General features: G+C 31.1%; 3 protein-coding genes across 3 annotated transcripts; 1 reads left to right on the top strand and 2 right to left on the bottom strand.

Moving 5' to 3' along the window:
- Window positions 1-2,323: 2,323 nt before the first annotated feature.
- On the bottom strand, window positions 2,324-3,591 carry LOTGIDRAFT_58444 (hypothetical protein; the record flags this gene model as incomplete). Its single annotated transcript, XM_009054703.1, has 3 exons — window positions 2,324-2,398; window positions 2,794-3,067; window positions 3,524-3,591. Coding segments are annotated over 3 exons (417 nt in total), but the record flags the coding sequence as incomplete, so codon positions are not given.
- Window positions 3,592-4,629: 1,038 nt separating this feature from the next.
- On the bottom strand, window positions 4,630-10,636 carry LOTGIDRAFT_144016 (hypothetical protein; the record flags this gene model as incomplete). The annotated part of the gene is made up of 10 exons (XM_009054702.1): window positions 4,630-4,715; window positions 5,095-5,209; window positions 5,557-5,649; window positions 6,122-6,181; window positions 6,483-6,561; window positions 8,887-8,966; window positions 9,252-9,326; window positions 9,690-9,826; window positions 10,243-10,335; window positions 10,537-10,636. Coding segments are annotated over 10 exons (918 nt in total), but the record flags the coding sequence as incomplete, so codon positions are not given.
- Window positions 10,637-12,596: 1,960 nt separating this feature from the next.
- On the top strand, window positions 12,597-16,836 carry LOTGIDRAFT_239315 (hypothetical protein; the record flags this gene model as incomplete). The annotated part of the gene is made up of 4 exons (XM_009054701.1): window positions 12,597-12,607; window positions 13,370-13,751; window positions 14,353-16,738; window positions 16,790-16,836. Exons 2-4 carry the CDS (start codon window positions 13,470-13,472, stop codon window positions 16,834-16,836), a joined length of 2,715 nt encoding a protein of 904 aa, XP_009052949.1. The 5' UTR covers window positions 12,597-12,607; window positions 13,370-13,469.
- Between the last annotated feature and the right edge of the window lie 2,250 nt (window positions 16,837-19,086).

Below are 19,086 nucleotides of genomic sequence, written 5' to 3'. Positions count from 1 at the left end.
GATTTTAGCAGCATAGTTTAAAATCTGAATTCAGTGACTCAGTGACTAATATAAATATTACAGTTGTCTTGGTTTTATTTCTAACTTGATATCAGATATAGTGTTGATCTGTTTTAATATCAAATAAAAGATTTTAGCAGCATTAAGGGAAGATTGGACAGGAATTCTGTTGTATATTTAAGACACTAGATAAATATTATAAAGTAAAGTTCATCTCCATTCTAAGAGGTAATAATCCTGTAGATATTGGTTCCAGTATTTATCGTGTTTCAAAGATGAAATCTCTCATTTCTCTGTCTCTAATGAAAGTTCTAGGTGCTCTGATTGTTGACTGGGTTGATTTAGAAACGTCGACTGGTGGTAGGGTAACTTTAGGTATAGATGAACTGAAACCAAAAATAATACAAGATTAAAAAAGGTTTTCTACATGCCATATTTCAACATCAAACAAAATTTCAAACCATTCCAATATGTCAATCATACACTCAGTAAAATTAAAACAATCTATACAGAGAAGATATGAAACAATTGTTTTAATTTCGAACAGTTATCTCATTAAACCTGTAAAAAATTTATTCTGGAATACAACATGCCAATTCTTATAAAATACAGTCATTCATCAAACAGAATTACATTTTCAAACCATTCCAATATTACAATCAAATTACAATCATTCAATTCATATCATTATTATCAAATCATTTAAAAACATATTTAATCAGACATCTATTATTATCAAATCATTTAAAAACATATTTAATCAGACATCCATTATTATCAAATCATTTAAAAACATATTTAATCAGACATCTATTCCAGTTCACAGAAAAAAAGAAGAAATAATGATTCAAATTCAAGAAATCATCTTAAAAAGAAATTCATTCCACTTCAAAAAGCCATTTCAATTCAAAAAGCCATTTCAATTCAAAAAGCCATTCCAATTCAAAAAGCCATTTCAATTCAAAGGGGAAGAAAAGTTGTTATTTCAATCTCAAATCCTCTCAAAAAACAGCCATTTATATTTATTTCAGACATCTATTCCAATTCAAACAGTGATTCCTCGTTTGATCACCCAGGAAGAGTGAAGTTTACTCACCAAATACAGTAAATCGTCAGTTATAATTCAGGTTCTTTATAAACCAGGTCGGAATGGTCTAAAAACATTAGGTGCAAACAACAAAACATTGGTCAGACAAACAAAACATTTCATCAAAACAAATTAGTGTAATATTAAAAACATTCAGTTAAATAATTGTCAGTGAAAGTTAATTCAAACAATTTAATTCTACAATTTTCTGTGGTTTATTTAAGTTTTATGTTATTAATTTTATTTTATCTGATATTTAGTTGTTTATTTATTTACGATATAAAAATAAAGATTAATTTTTAAATATATTCTTACTAGATGAAATAAAGATAATAATAAAACAGTAGGAAACATTCTAATACAGGAAATTCTACATGTTAATGATATCAAGACAGAAAACTAAAGAAGATTCTACTACAGTGGATTTTAATATTTAAAAGAAAATTTGTCTTAATAACGGTGTATGTTGAAATTAAACGAAACTAAAATTATTATGAAACACTAAAGAAGGTTTTAGATTAGAAATATTTGTGGTTGTATAATACCATGAAAGCTGGATGTAATTTGATTATAATTTGATAAGACAGAATCTCTTGAAATGTAAAATTGAAATTAGAAGGTAAACTGAATCTAAGGCGTAATATGATATAAGTTGATGTTAAGTGAAGGGTTAGTAAAAGTTTATGAGGTAAACATGCAGAGATATTAGTTAGTTAAAGTTATACACAAACACAAGAGAATACATGCAATGTTACAGTTACATAGAAATGAAATGAGATTCACAAATATAGTCAACAAAGATATTCTTACACAATAAAGTTTCTATTTTATTTTCGTAGAGTATAAATGCTATTTAAAATATATGAACCAAACCATGTTATATATAAGTAAAATAAATAGAAACTTAAACTGTCTTTACTACTTACACCTACAAATTAAAGTGTTTTTTTTTGTGGCCATGTTTTTGATTATCATCAAATAATATTCTGGCGTACAATCCAATCAAATCGCTGTATTTCTTAACACAAGAATAGGTGTATATTGTAGTCAAGGTATAAGACAAAGTTCGTAATAGCTTAACCAAATGTATAAGAATATAGTTATTTGAGTATAATTGAAATAACATGCTTAATGAAATTGATGAATAAAACAAAGCCAGATAAAAACATCAAGATATATTCCTATATTTAACACTTACAATGCAGTTTTAGTTCGGAATTCCTCGTTGGGATTATTTGGTAGTTGAAAATATTCCACAGGTTTCTGAGTTCCAGTTTTATCTGTATAAAATTCACGATGTTTCTGGGCCAACTGAAATAAAAAAATTTAATGATTAGTTTATCTCAGAAATTATAAACATGAATTGGTTTGATTGAAATCAAATTACAGGGTACCACTTTATCTATTCATAACTTATCTGCTTAGCCAGTAAATAAAACCATGTCAACAGCCCAACAAACTTCTAGAAGGTGACATTTCATCGAATCATGGGCTTCATAGAGGTTATAAAGCAAGGCACTTTTCATAATCATTAAAAGATAGGGCAGTAAAAAATGAATCTAATACAGTAAAAACCTAACTTCTTATATACCAGCTCAGCTAACAGGAAATTTCTAATTTGAAAAGAGATAGAACAAATTCTATAAGATATTTAAAATACCAACCCATCAACTTGTATACCGTAATAGATTAAAAAAACAACTTACCGTATCAAAACTTCTCAGTTCATCTCTTCTATCATAATCTACATTAGAAAGTTCGTATTTCGGAGCCAGAATCCAGCGATCTCTGTTTCTACATCTATTGCTAATAACTAGATCAGGATTATGAGTATAATAAGTAGGAAACTGACCACCACGACAATACGGATCTTTAGAACTGTTTAAAACTTGTGATCTATAATCTTGAAAATATTTATTTGTAGCGTTACCGTACGTTTCACCATAATCATATTTTATTGTAGGACAGTGACCCCGATATCTGTAATAAACAAAATTTCATAATTAAAAACAGCACAAGGCTTCAACTATAAAATTTTGAATCAAATCACCATTAGATAGAACACAGGCTTAGATATTTAACTATCAACACAGTAATCTGTTGGTCTCAACTTCATATGTAATTAATTGGAGAGAAAGAAAATATAGATACAAGACTGAAATAGTCTAGTTCAGACAGTTGTCCAGTTGTCTGAAGATCGAACAGAAACTCTGGGTAACAACATGGTTCAGGTTCTGTTTTAAAATTTCTAAAGACAATGACAAATGATGAATTTACAATGAAAAATGGTCACTTGATATTTGATGCACTTGATGACTTACAATTAAGCCTACTTGATTCTTGCCATTTATTTGTTTTTGGCTTGTCATTTTATTTGCAGAAATGGAAAAGTGAAAAGTGATAAAAGGACCACAATGTGAGAGAGTTTTTACTTACCCAGGCATAAATCTCGGAGGAATATAAGTGGCATTATGAGTAGTAACTAGAGTTCCAGCTGATCGCGACATGTTGATAATAAATTATGACACAATCTGTCGAGAAACTGAAATTTATTGAATTGTTGCCGTCACAATCAACTTATTATTTACATGCCATCTCACTCAGTTATAATTCATCCGCCAATGAAATAGTTCTAGAGAAATCTGAAACGTCATTTCCAACTGACCTACAAAATTATAACTTTCTTTAAAAAATATTCCAATGTAGCTTTCACATAAATATTTTGGATTGAAAAAATACTAAATCAAATGAAATTCATGGAAATTAAAATAAATAGGAACTATCTATGTAGAAATACAAGATGGAGTGTTACTATGGTAATATATCGAAGGGAGATAATAGATTCTATAGTAGTTTGTAAAATGGAGTTATTTCCCTTCAACTGTAAACTGAACAATTTAATCAACGGGATAAAAATTCAAAGATTTGTTCAATGATTTGGAGTATTTCTTTGAAAGACTTCCATTATGACTAATGTTTCATACTTTTAGTCAGTTAAACTCAAGTTCAAGCTATAGGCCTCTACTTGCAGTAAACATGATGCACAGTTGAAGATAAAGCCATGCAGTGTATAATGGGGGAAATTTTGCAGGACAGTATCAAATTTTAATTTGATTATCAGATGTCAATGCGAATGACATGTATAACTGTAAATATATAGCCTCACTAGTATCACCTTTCATCCAATCAGATTTATTTTTCATAAACAAGAAACTTGACTTTTTATATATTCAGTTTATTATTTCTAGAAATACAATGAAATTTTTAAATAACAAATCACATGAGTAGAAGATTTATGAAATGGTTGGATCTCTCTGCATTCTAACTTGACACATATAAAAATTGTCTTTGTAGTTATTTCATTGGCTTCAGGGAAAAATTATGACATGTTTATTTTTAGCACAATATTAAGTTTATAATAAACTTTAAGCTCAAGTCAAACCAGATTTAACCGTTGTCTTTATTGTCAATCTCTCCTAATGATATAAACAACACCTCTCTTAGTTTCAGTACAATACACTATGTAAAGTTTGTTTGATGTTTTATCTTGAACCACAAACTCGTGTTAATGTATACGGATTATAGTCACTGAGAAAAATAATTTCATCTAAACCTTTCTTTGTTTTAGCTGAAATAAACAAACAAAAAAATAAAATTATGTCAAAAATCTGAACATAAAAGTTAATTGTACATTAATACACAACTGATAAATCAATGTTTAAATAACATTTAGAATTAAACAGAACAATAGATGAATAATAACATTATAGATATACTACATCTTTCTTTAATTTAAACAAAACAAACTTGTGTCAAAATTCTCAAAATAAAAATTAATAGTTCACAAACTTTTATTATATTATCATAAATAAGATATTTTACACACAATGAAATAAACAGAGTTTTAGAATTTTTGAGGAACCAAGAGCCCCACTTCCAAAAATAAACACTCCCCCCTCCTCACCGATATGGCTAAGAGAGAAATAGAACCTCAATATAAAACCTACATGAAGGATGTTGAAGCCAGTTATAATCTTGATAATATTGTAAACAATTATACATTTCTTTTGTGTTATATTTTGTTACTAAAACTGGTATAAACGGATCTAGACATTCAAATCCCTGAAATATATAGAAATATATCATTATATAGAGTGAACAAACATTTGGAATAACATCAAAAACAAAACCAGTTCACTTACTATCATTCTTTATTTTATACACCTGGACATACCAACTTTCATATTCTTGTGTTTTTATGGTGTTCGATATGAGCCTGAATAAATAGGTGGACTATAAAGTGTTTATAGATGAATTTAACACTTAATCTACTAGTTTTTGAATAAACTTCTTGGTATCCATTTTTTCCCAGATTACTAATACCTATTTACAACTGAATAGACTGGTATAATAGTTTATCAATAGATTTATTGTTTTGATTTATTGTTTTGATGTTAGAATTAACCTACCTTTTTGCCTAAAACAAAATTTGGTGTGTAACTTCCTCGTAGTCCTGGTTCATTGGCCAATTCATCGATAGTACCCACAATAAAACCATTAGTCTGAAAAATACACAGAAACATTATTGTTTAGATCTTATTCAAGATTTTCATTCTTACTAAATATTTTAGATTGATAGAGGTTGAGGGACAACATTCGGCACAAAAATGAAAATTTATATAATGTATTTTTTCAATTAAGATGCCCTCGCCACGTATCTTCGAAATGATCTTTGAGCTAGGTTGTCCTAGTATCCTTAATAAAGCTTTAAGTAAAGATAAGACAGAAAAAATGTGACCATAAGGTACTGAAGTGTTTTCGGCAATTAGTCGTAACGTTAACTAACAGGACAATAGTATATACTGTTTCTAAGATCATTTCGCCTGGATTCAATCCCCCTTCAAGGTGAAAAAAACATTGATGCCAAGAGTCAGCCAAATGTTGTTTTAACCCCTGTCTCCTAGGCAGAGGAGGTGAGGCTCAACCTATTACAGAGCTGTGTCCTCTAAGAGAAATAATAAAATATAATCTCACCCAATTTGTCTGAATTATTTTTCTAAAACTTCTGATTAACGTGATATCTTCATTCATAATCTAGAATTAAATATTATAATTATTTCTTAGATCAAAACGGTATTAGGGCTAATAGGAACTTTGCCAACTGGCAGCCTCTTTTTAATAAAAATATTAGGCAGTACAGTCACAATTACCAGTATGAAATATTCAACCTTCAGTCATACACTTCTTTTAAACATTTGTGGTTTTCAGTGGGCTCGTCTATAAGTCAGTGATAAGTAATTTCGTCTTAATCTGTCATGAAATTTGTCCTGTAAAGTTCCCCAGTTCCTCTGTTAGTACTGTATAATGAAATATATTAGGTATTTATGAAACTTACAAGTTTTTTATTTTCGTTCCTCATGACACATTCTCTAAATAAACCGTTAATACCATCTACTGATACTAAAACTTTAATTCTACAAGATATAATATATATTATTACTTATATATCACCTAAATAAACCATTAATACTATCTACTGATACTAAAACTTTAATTCTACAAGATATAATATATATTATTACTTATATATCACCTAAATAAACCATTAATACTATCTACTGATACTAAAACTTTAATTCTACAAGATATAATATATATTATTACTTATATATCACCTAAATAAACCATTAATACCATCTACTGATACTAAAACTTTAATTCTACAAGATATAATATATATTATTACTTATATATCACCTAAATAAACCATTAATACCATCTACTGATACTAAAACTTTAATTCTACAAGATATAATATATATTATTACTTATATATCACCTAAATAAACCATTAATACTATCTACTGATACTAAAACTTTAATTCTACAAGATATAATATATATTATTACTTATATATCACCTAAATAAACCATTAATACTATCTACTGATACTAAAACTTTAATTCTACAAGATATAATATATACTATTACTTATATATCACCTAAATAAACCATTAATACTATCTGCTGATACTAAAACTTTAATTCTACAAGATATAATATATATTATTACTTATATATCACCTAAATAAACCATTAATACTATCTACTGATACTAAAACTTTAATTCTACAAAAAATAATATATATTATTACTTATATATCACCTAAATAAACCATTAATACCATCTACTGATACTAAAACTTTAATTCTACAAGATATAATATATATTATTACTTATATATCACCTAAATAAACCATTAATACTATCTACTGATACTAAAACTTTAATTCTACAAGATATAATATATATTATTACTTATATATCACCTAAATAAACCATTAATACTATCTACTGATACTAAAACTTTAATTCTACAAGATATAATATATATTATTACTTATATATCACCTAAATAAACCATTAATACTATCTACTGATACTAAAACTTTAATTCTACAAGATATAATATATATTATTACTTATATATCACCTAAATAAACCATTAATACTATCTACTGATACTAAAACTTTAATTCTACAAGATATAATATATATTATTACTTATATATCACTTAAATAAACCATTAATACTATCTACTGATACTAAAACTTTAATTCTACAAGATATAATATATATTATTACTTATATATCACCTAAATAAACCATTAATACCATCTACTGATACTAAAACTTTAATTCTACAAGATATAATATATATTATTACTTATATATCACCTAAATAAACCATTAATACTATCTGCTGATACTAAAACTTTAATTCTACAAGATATAATATATATTATTACTTATATATCACCTAAATAAACCATTAATACTATCTACTGATACTAAAACTTTAATTCTACAAGATATAATATATATTATTACTTATATATCACCTAAATAAACCATTAATACTATCTACTGATACTAAAACTTTAATTCTACAAGATATAATATATATTATTACTTATATATCACCTAAATAAACCATTAATACCATCTACTGATACTAAAACTTTAATTCTACAAGATATAATATATATTATTACTTATATATCACCTAAATAAACCATTAATACCATCTACTGATACTAAAACTTTAATTCTACAAGATATAATATATATTATTACTTATATATCACCTAAATAAACCATTAATACTATCTACTGATACTAAAACTTTAATTCTACAAGATATAATATATATTATTACTTATATATCACCTAAATAAACCATTAATACTATCTACTGATACTAAAACTTTAATTCTACAAGATATAATATATATTAATTGTTGTTGTATAAAGCTGTGTCTATATATATTGTGTTTAGATAGTTTAGTGTTCCAATCATCTGACTGCTCAATCCCTAGAACAGGACATGTTCTCCATCTGTTTGACCAATCCTACCTTAGTCTCACAAATTCGAATTTTTTAGTTAATCAGTAATAGTGTTCACAGCTCACCATCGAAGTTTGACCCTTCAAATCCATGTGTGTCCAAAATTATCCATGTTTGAATGTTAAAAAGACAAGTCATCTCTTTTGAGACACTGAGATATATAAAAAAAGACATCTATAGAAATAGGAAAAGAAATTTCTAGTTTGAGATATTTTTGAAGGAATTATGCAATTAATGATCTTTTCTAGTGTTTCTGAAGACTATTTACAAATATTCAAGACTCAAATCCATCCCCGTAAATGCAAACCAATCCTTTTAAGTTTAGTATTATCAACCAATCCAAACTCTATGATAAAACTAAGTTGCACAACAACTCTTAAATAACTCACTTTTTATCACAAGCCAGTTTTTTAATTTCTCGTAATAAAATGGCCACACAATCAGAAGCATACGTGTTACGATTGATACACTGAAAAACAAATAAGATGAAATGAAGTCGATAGTCTTAACTTTTCTGTAACAGTTTTGACTGATGCAATGAGTAAAACTGTCAAGGGATATTTATCACACAGGGCCTCGGTTTATTTCCCACCTGCACGATAAGACACTTTATCCATGTCAAGCCCCTCTTACCTACATCACTGACATGAGTTGAAAAATCTAACGGTTTTATCTCGACCTATGCTGGTATTGAACGCTTGTCAAACAGTGTTCGGAAGAGTGCCAAGATATATGGTGAATAAAAAAAACTTACGAATTCTACCAGCTCAGAGAAAGACGTTCCTGCTGGTGATGATTCTCTTTTATTCCAAATACAATCTTTACTAATCTAAAAATAAACACTTTTTCTAGAAATTTCACTTTCTATTTCTATAGATGTCTTTTCTATATTTCTATAGATGTCTTTTCTATATTTCTATAGATGTCTTTTCTATATTTCTATAGATGTCTTTTCTATATTTCTATAGATGTCTTTTCTATATTCTGGACACACCTAGATTTGAAGGCTCAAATTTTGACAGTGAGATGTGAACACTGTTAGTGATTAGCTCAACTAAAAAATTCCTGTTTTTGATAATAAAGTATGATTGGTCGCTTTAAGATTTACTGAGACGAGTCGTAATGAAAACAGAGAAAAAGATAAGCTTGAAATATCAGGAGATCTCATCTTGATCTATCTATTTTTACCAACCTTTAAATCTTTCAGAAGATGAGAATTTTGAGATTGAAATTGAATCAACCATTCCATGGCGTCTTTAGGATGATCAATTCTACCATCTTTATAAGTTGATGCTTCGTACCCAGTATAACTCTGAACTAACGCAGACGCTGAAAAATAAACAAATTTCACTTTTATACCTTATACCAAATAACCAAATAATCAATACTCAAAATTTCAATACTAACTTCAATAGATGAAAATTAACACTTGACTCAGTTGACTGTTTGTATTTGTTTACAGGATTAATCACATCAATACATGATGTTAATATTTTGAAAACTTAATTTTTGGATGATTTTAGTATTCAAGTCATCTGATTCGTCAAGCACTAAAATTAATCATAAATTTAGTTTTATTATTCAATCAGATCACTGAATTTCTTAAAATCTAATTTTTCAAGCAAAAGGCTCCCTGCTGACACATATACATAATATACATAATCAAAATCATGTTCAGGAAAGTTTTAGAAATGGCTGTCTAGGATTAGATTTAAGACTAATAAGAGAAAATAATTAAAACTTACGAAATCTAATATTGACGATTAAAAAGCCAGCTTTACCACAATAATGTATCACATGACTTAAACTCGTAGATTTACCACAACCATTTCGTCCATCTTGTTTCAAAGTTAAGGATTAAAATATTTATGACAACACGTGTCTCGATTAACACAGCAAAGATTACATAGTCTCCAGTTTAGTCAGTAAGTTTTTAACTGGACTAAAATGGTTGATTATTTCTGACTTATCATATCAGAAGGAATTCGGTCAAATGGACTAGCCTGGTTAGACTATTGTAATTAATATTTAAAGGATACAGAAAAAAGCTTTAACAACAGGTTTATTAAGATCTACATGTTGAATATAATCAATCATCTCTAACGCTGGTCTTCTTACCATCAAACTACAGTTATTTAATACACCTGTCTTAAATATACCAATAATTACTATACATAATTAACTAGTTGAACATACAGTGATTAGATCTTCTAGTTTAACTACTTTATCTAGGAAAGATCAATGCCATGAGGTTTGGCCAAGGATCAGTTGGTAGACTAGAACTGTGTGAACTAATTTTGATGAGACATGTGCCCCAGTCACTGTACCCTCATAAAAATGAAGTGAAATGGAATTTGATTTCCTACTTTTCTTCACCTGATTAGGGAAATAAATACAGGCAAATTTTACAGATTTTGATTTCCAATTGTCGAGAGATCTTTTATGTGCAAAGCCTGTAGCACATGAGGCCTCCGTTTATTGTCCCATCCGAACAACCAGTCGCCCATGTCAGCCCCTCTGACGTGCCCTCATATGACGTAGAAAATTTTTTAATACTTACCAATCTAACAAATTCTCTATGTAGCGACCATTTTAAATATTTATCAAATTCAGCTCTTGGTATATCATAAAATAAACCTTCTTGATCTACACTCAGTTTCAACTGAAATATAAAAAAACGATAAAAATAACAAATATATCTCAGTCTAAATAAAATTAGACCAAACTTTCGTTTCACAAGCTTTTATTTCTAATATAGCCACCTCAGTTGGGGTCTAAAGACAGCCCTCTTGAACATTAATCTGTTTGACGATAGCCCCAATCAAATTTCTACCCTCTCCAATGCTGAGATTTTGTGACGTGAACAAAATATGTGTTTTCCGACAAGCATTAGAGACTGATTTCACCTTTTGTTCGTAAAGATAACGCAATGGCAAGTTACCATTCATTCAATACTTACCGGATCATTATCATGGCATTTATACGTAACTTTAATATTTCTGTTAAATTCTAACTGGGCCTCGGTCTGTAATCGGGTGTTGTTAGAAAAACATCTGATGTTTGGTGAATTTTTTATTATTTTAGTTTCTGGGCAGCATTCTGAAATACAACATGCAACAGTTTCTGTCAAAGAGACAAAGATAAAGATAAAGTTTAACTACATGATGCCTAAAAGATATATTTTGATTAGATAGGCTACAGTCTGTCAGCTTCAATCAAGCCCTTTTTCTCCACATTATACAAAGAAGCAGAAACAGAGCTTATTATTTGCACACCAAAGCATGCCAGCACAATATAAATCAAAACTTGTTTATCAAAGACTGACAAAACCGGAATGCTTCAAAAAATGAAAACAAGTTAATAATTGGGCGTCTTGGTACCAGAAGGTAAGGGCGATTTGGCATGACCTGGACCAATATTGACATTGAAGAAAATTGATAAAATGGGAAAAATTCACCTCTGATCACTAAAACAGTGTAAAATATTTAAGTGTTTAATGCATTTAAGCGACAACTGTAATGTGTACCTTGTTTCAGGTTGCATAATTGAGGAGATTTGTGAATTTTTCGGAATAATCGCCCAAGCACTTGCAGTTTTTGCATTTTCAAGGGCGCATCCATCTTGGATTTTGATGATTCATGGGAAATTATTTCATTCCAAATTTTTCCTCTAAAAACTCTTTTTTGAAAAAGGTAAGAAATTTGATTAGTAAAATATTTTGAAATTCAAGCTAAAAGTGATCAAATGAGGTAGTTGGGTCAAAATATTTCCTCAAAGTCGACCAAAACAAGCATCAAATCGAAAGGAAAAAATGACTCATTTCCACACCATTAATGCACAGCACTTAATTGTTCTTCTATAATGATTTGACATGTCATAAAATGGAAAAATTTTGACATTAATTGAATTATTCCACAAAATTCCACGCAAATATTTAGAGAATTTGCTATCGACAAAAGTGGAAATTCTAAACCTTGACCGTGAGAATTCCCTGTCGAATTTCTGTAGTAGACGCCATTTTGTTTTTGATTTAGTTATGGCGTATTAGCCTGTGTTGGCTTTTTCCTAAAAATTTACTGGAATAGTATCATTTACTGTTATTTCCCGCAGGTGAGTGTCTTTCAGTGATATGTCCACCTTCTTGTTTTATGAATAAGTCGTTTGGTGCCAAAAGGACAATGCATTGTCTTCATTTTGGCGCGTTATTTTGGAAGAAAACACATCTCACAAATCACAAGCTTGCAAATTGTTTTCATTCGGTCAAGCGACGAAAAGAGACGTAAGATGATCATTTCACCTTGATTGTGTGCATTTGCCATGCTTCTAACCAACTGACCTATAATTCCAATATGAATTTTTCTAAAATTCTCAAGGAAGAAGGTTCATTGTTTTGTTTTTGGAGAAATTTTAGTTTGTTGACATTGAGAAATTATTGTGGTTTCACTGCTGACTGGTCAATTTGTAGGTCAAAGCAATTATGGCCTCTACAGGTGTTAATCTGGTTGATCATTGGCCATGATGGACAGGATCTAAACATGGCTAATTGATTCAATCAACTTACACTGGGAATGGAATTACATATTTACACCTTTACTGATTGATCCAATTCATAATATTTTTTGACCTAGTTGGAAGTATTTTTTGGGGATTTTGAAATGAAAATGATCTAAGATGAAATGTATCAAAATTGAAATCTTTTTATAAAATGAAATGTAACCTGCATATTGTGAAACAACTTTTGGATTCTTTGCTGGTGTTTTCTGTTGTGAGAAATGTTGTATTATTTAACAATTATGTTCCAAATTTATGTTTTTAGCTTACATTTTTGACTTCATTTTCTCTGAATTTTGAAAATTTGGGTATTCTTTTCAGATTAGGCTGTAATAAGATTCATGATTACAGTAGAAGAGAAAAGAATTAGGAACTACAGATTGGAAGCCACTAGTTGTTGGCTGGCTGGAGGAGAGGAGAGATGAATGAATGTAGAAAGGATTGTACTGATGAAGACAGTTCTTCTGTGTGTTATTCTTCAACCAGCGATTGTGATTCGGAACCGGACGTTCCCGGACAGTCTCATGATAAGATATTCTCCGTACAGCAAACTAGTGGATATAATGAGGGCCAACTTAAATTGACCTTCTCAATGAAAGAAAGTAAAGGCGATGATGTAGAACAAGAGAGTAATATATTGTTTACTTCCCCTCAGACTACAGTTAATCCACCTGTTATTGTCAGTGCTCTACCAGTGCTAAATGTAAGTTTCGTTAACAAATTGTTTGTAATGGTAAAGAGGTTTTCTACATTTTTAATGTGTATTTGGGAATTATGCTTTATCACATAAAGCCCTTCATAATTAGTGACATCATAAAACACTTCGTTTTTGTGGAATTGCAGGAACCAGAGTCATCTGATCGAAAATTGGATGGTACAAATTGATGGTATCAGTGTCCCCGATACACTTAAGAAATTTGAAAACCTCTTTAAAATTGTTTCTTAGATTGTTTTCAGTATAGTATGAACACTGAAATATTCAATACCACATACGAAAGAGATGTAGGGTAGTGGTGTCCATCCCTTTTAATTTCCACCCCTTGTGGTTTCCTCCATTTATTATTCATCCTGTCTATTAAGGGTGTGTTCCTCAGGTTTAAGCCTCAATTTAGGTGAAAACTACAATGTAATGTTAACATGTTTTAGTTGGAAATGATGATGGTAGAAACAAAAGTAAACAGATAGATCCAAATTATTTCTGAATTAAATTTTATGGTCGTGACATTTGAATGTATTTCCTTTATTACAAGTTAACATTGTTTATGTACCTGTGGTAACTGAATATAATTTTGGTCTAATTTCAGCCTGAAGTCCACGTTCCTGTTAGAAATGAAGTCACGATTCCACCCATGGATCAGAATTCATTGAAAGGAAAAACTCAGAGTAGAAATGTATTTGATAGCAGTGCTAATTGGTTGTGTCCTACTAGTTCAGGATCCAGTCAGGATACACGACTACCTTCAACATCATCATCCAAGCCTTACCAACTAGCCAGTTATAAACAAACTAAACATCGTGATAACTCAAACGCTAAAAGTGGTTCCGAATCAGACCGTGAATATTCAGGAGATTGTGCCACAGATACGGAATCCACCTCGACTAAAATCAGTGATATATTTCTCGCACCAGGATCTAATCGGAGTTATTTTTCTACGGATGAGGATGTTGACGATCGTTCACGTTTATCAAAACATCGTCGTCATTTAGACGGCGCTGAACAACTGTTAAAATTGGATAGCATGCCTAATGTGTCTCCTGATAGTGGAATACAATCTATAGGCGGGTCCCCATCTGGTAACGATTCTCCAGAATCAGTTTCGCACGGAGATACTGGAATTAATGTTATTCATGAAACACAAATAGAATGTCGTACAGATATTAACATCAATAAAACAGTGTCTAATTACGTTCAAGAAGTGCGGAAAGTTTCTCTGGCGTCTGAATCAGATCTATCTATGAAATATTCAGAACCTGTTCAAACTATGTCTCCTATAAAATCAACGACGACAGTGACAACAAGTTGTAATGTTGAGGATAAAAAGGTAACAAGTTCTAGTAAGAGTTGTGAAAAAAGACATTCTGAGAAATGTCAAGGAGATGTGTCGCGTCCGAGTGTCGGTCGTCCTCCGAAACGAAAAAAGTTTGAATATCTCAGTAAATATAAAAAAAGTACTTTATACTCCAACGTGGATAGTTCAACATCATTGATAAACGTACAGACAGATATCAATAGAAATATGTTCCCTGAACCCTCTCCTTTACGGAACGATGTTTTTGATGGACCTAGTACATCAACTGGTCCGTTGAATAACGATTCAGTGTCGAACTCACCCGTTAAAAAACGTGGTCCAGGTAGACCGAAAGGTTCGCGGAATAAATTTCCATCAAAGAAAAAAATTCATTCAGTGTTAAAAGTGAAAGGTTCTCAAAAAACAAAAGTGAAGGGAAAACCAGGTCGGAAAAAGAAAATATTCGGGAATAATTTACAAGCTGGAAATATGTTGGGACAAAATGGTGAAATAAAGATAAAACGTGGGCCAGGGCGACCCCGTAAAAACCCATTACCCCCACCCACATTGGGTTCTCCCAATCAGCAAGATAAAAGACTTGCTTCTGATTCAGAGTTCTCTTCTCTAATACAAAGTGTAACAAATAATATTCAGAAACAGTTCGATACTCGCCGTGAGTTTTCCTTCGGTACTAGTGCTAAAAATTTGCATAACTTTAAATCACAATCCAGTCCTTCCAAGTCTCCCTCAAAACCAACATCAAAAGTGCGGAAACCAAAACTCCATGTCATGATGAGACATAAAAAGCGAAAAAGAAAAAAGAAATTCGCGAAACAAAGTATGGGAGGTTTTGGAGGTTTCCCTGCTAAAAACACGAACTCATCTTTTGCGAAAATCAAACCTGCACGTATGGCAAAACCATTATCATTGTCCTCATCATTTTTATCTTTTACTACCCCAGCTAGTTCTAGTTCTAGCACAATTAAACCAGCTTTATTTGACTCTATGAAATTCAGGGCTCCCGTTTCCGACACCATCGTTGAGCCAAGTCCCACAAATGTGTTCTCATTTGCATATCAAAATCAGGACTGTGAATCGAAAAAGAAGCGAAATAAAAAACTGTTATATTTTCGATCAAAGCATAAGAATATCATCGATCCTGTTTTAAATGCAAATTATTATGAGATGATGAATTCGATGGAGAAACTTGCCATCTCGGAAAAACCTGAAGAGAATTATATTCGCGTTCGTCCGGGAGAAGTTTTACTCCCAAGTATTTTCAGACTTACAAAAATTAACGTTAAAAAGAAAAAGAAGGAGAAAGTGGTTGTTGAAAAACCAAAGAAAACCAAAATACCCAAAGAACTTTATGAGCCTTTATTAATGAAAGAGAAAGGCAAGCCAGGGAGAAAGAAATCCACAAGTATATCTGAAGAGATTCCAACTGTTTTAGAAGATCACACTCATGATATACAAGCAGCCATACATCAGCAATGTTTACCACCAAAGAAAAGACATAAAATGACAATGTACACAAATTCCTCACCCCCCTTGCCGTCAACTAAAGATAGCAGTCCGGGGACAGGAGTTACCCCTACCCCAGAAAAACGAAAAGTTGGGCGTCCTAGAAAATACCCTCTACCTACACCAAAACCAAAGGAATCACCTTCAACAAATACAAGTAAGTTTAAATTTATTCTGTTCAATATGTTTCTACTGTTTTTCACTGTAGCAGGTGGCCCAGAAAGTGCTAAAACAAAAATCCTTTCTACTAAATGAACTTGAAATAGAGAACAAAAAAAAAAAGTCTTAACGTACCTTAAAAAGGTAAAAAAAAAAAAAGTGATATTGAACTAAATATTAATTATGTAGTTTATATTAAAAAGGTAAAAAAGACTGACTAGCGTGTTTATAAATGAGTCTAGTGACCTAGTTTAATAGTGAACAGACAATAAGTTCTATACAATTTATAGTCAAGTATAAAAACCAGTGAACATCTGTCCTTCATATTATTTTACTCCTGTTCTCTCTTACTTAAACATTCCTTCATACTGTTTATTCACATATTGTTCTTTTGATGTTTTCAAAAACATGTCATAGGCCATTGCCCTTTCCTTGTTTCTTAGTCAAACTTGGTTGGTTGGTTTATTAACAATTTAATGTCAGCTTCCAGTTAAAGTTGATATATTGCAGACAAATTTTGTCCCCTTTATTTATAACATTATAACGTAGGACTACTACGGTACTTCAAAATTTTACAAAGGTGAAATAATGAATTGAAAATATCAAAATCAAGTATACACTGATACGATACAGAACATAAGATAAACAACTTCATCTTCATTAGCCCAATAATCTAGGACACTTACTTTCTTTAATTAGCCCAATAATCTAGGACACTTACTTTCTTTAATTAGCCCAATAAGGTAGGGTGTTCATTAGCCCAGAAAACTCTACACCTGATGATAGGGAGCCACAGTGGCTTAGTGAGTTAGACGCTTGCTCGTTAACCTGAAGGTCCCAGTTACAATCCTGGCATAGGTCGAGATAATATATTTGGATTGAAAAAGTGTCTAGTGGATGGGACAATAATACAAGGTCCCCGTGTAATACAATCCTGGCATAGGTTGAGATAATATATTTGGATTGAAAAAGTGTCTAGTGGATGGGACAATAATACAAGGTCCCCGTGTAATACAATCCTGGCATAGGTTGAGATAATATATTTGGATTGAAAAAGTGTCTAGTGGATGGGACAATAATACAAGGTCCCCGTGTAATACAATCCTGGCATAGGTTGAGATAATATATTTGGATTGAAAAAGTGTCTATTGGATGGGACAATAATACAAGGTCCCCGTGTAATACAATCCTGGCATAGGTTGAGATAATATATTTGGATTGAAAAAGTGTCTAGTGGATGGGACAATAATACAAGGTCCCCGTGTAATACAATCCTGGCATAGGTTGAGATAATATATTTGGATTGAAAAAGTGTCTAGTGGATGGGACAATAATACAAGGTCCCCGTGTAATACAATCCTGGCATAGGTTGAGATAATATATTTGGATTGAAAAAGTGTCTAGTGGATGGGACAATAATACAAGGTCCCCGTGTAATACAATCCTGGCATAGGTTGAGATAATATATTTGGATTGAAAAAGTGTCTATTGGATGGGACAATAATACAAGGTCCCCGTGTAATACAAACCTGGCATAGGTTGAGATAATATATTTGGATTGAAAAAGTGTCTAGTGGATGGGACAATAATACAAGGTCCCCGTGTAATACAAACCTGGCATAGGTTGAGATAATATATTTGGATTGAAAAAGTGTCTAGTGGATGGGACAATAATACAAGGTCCCCGTGTAATACAATCCTGGCATAGGTTGAGATAATATATTTGGATTGAAAAAGTGTCTATTGGATGGGACAATAATACAAGGTCCCCGTGTAATACAATCCTGGCATAGGTTGAGATAATATATTTGGATTGAAAAAGTGTCTAGTGGATGGGACAATAATACAAGGTCCCCGTGTAATACAAACCTGGCATAGGTTGAGATAATATATTTGGATTGAAAAAGTGTCTATTGGATGGGTCAATAATACAAGGTCCCAGTTACAATCCTGGCATAGGTTGAGATAATATATTTGGATTGAAAAAGTGTCTATTGGATGGGACAATAATACAAGGTCCCCGTGTAATACAATCCTGGCATAGGTTGAGATAATATATTTGGATTGAAAAAGTGTCTAGTGGATGGGACAATAATACAAGGTCCCCGTGTAATACAATCCTGGCATAGGTTGAGATAATATATTTGGATTGAAAAAGTGTCTAGTGGATGGGACAATAATACAAGGCCCCCGTGTAATACAATCCTGGCATAGGTTGAGATAATATATTTGGATTGAAAAAGTGTCTATTGGATGGGACAATAATACAAGGCCCCCGTGTAATACAATCCTGGCATAGGTTGAGATAATATATTTGGATTGAAAAAGTGTCTAGTGGATGGGACA

This window comes from Lottia gigantea (assembly GCF_000327385.1).
Source record: "Lottia gigantea unplaced genomic scaffold LOTGIsca_221, whole genome shotgun sequence".
NCBI lineage: Eukaryota > Metazoa > Mollusca > Gastropoda > Lottiidae > Lottia > Lottia gigantea.
Note: the sequence above shows the minus strand (reverse complement) of the source record. Positions and strands in the feature narration are given on the sequence as shown.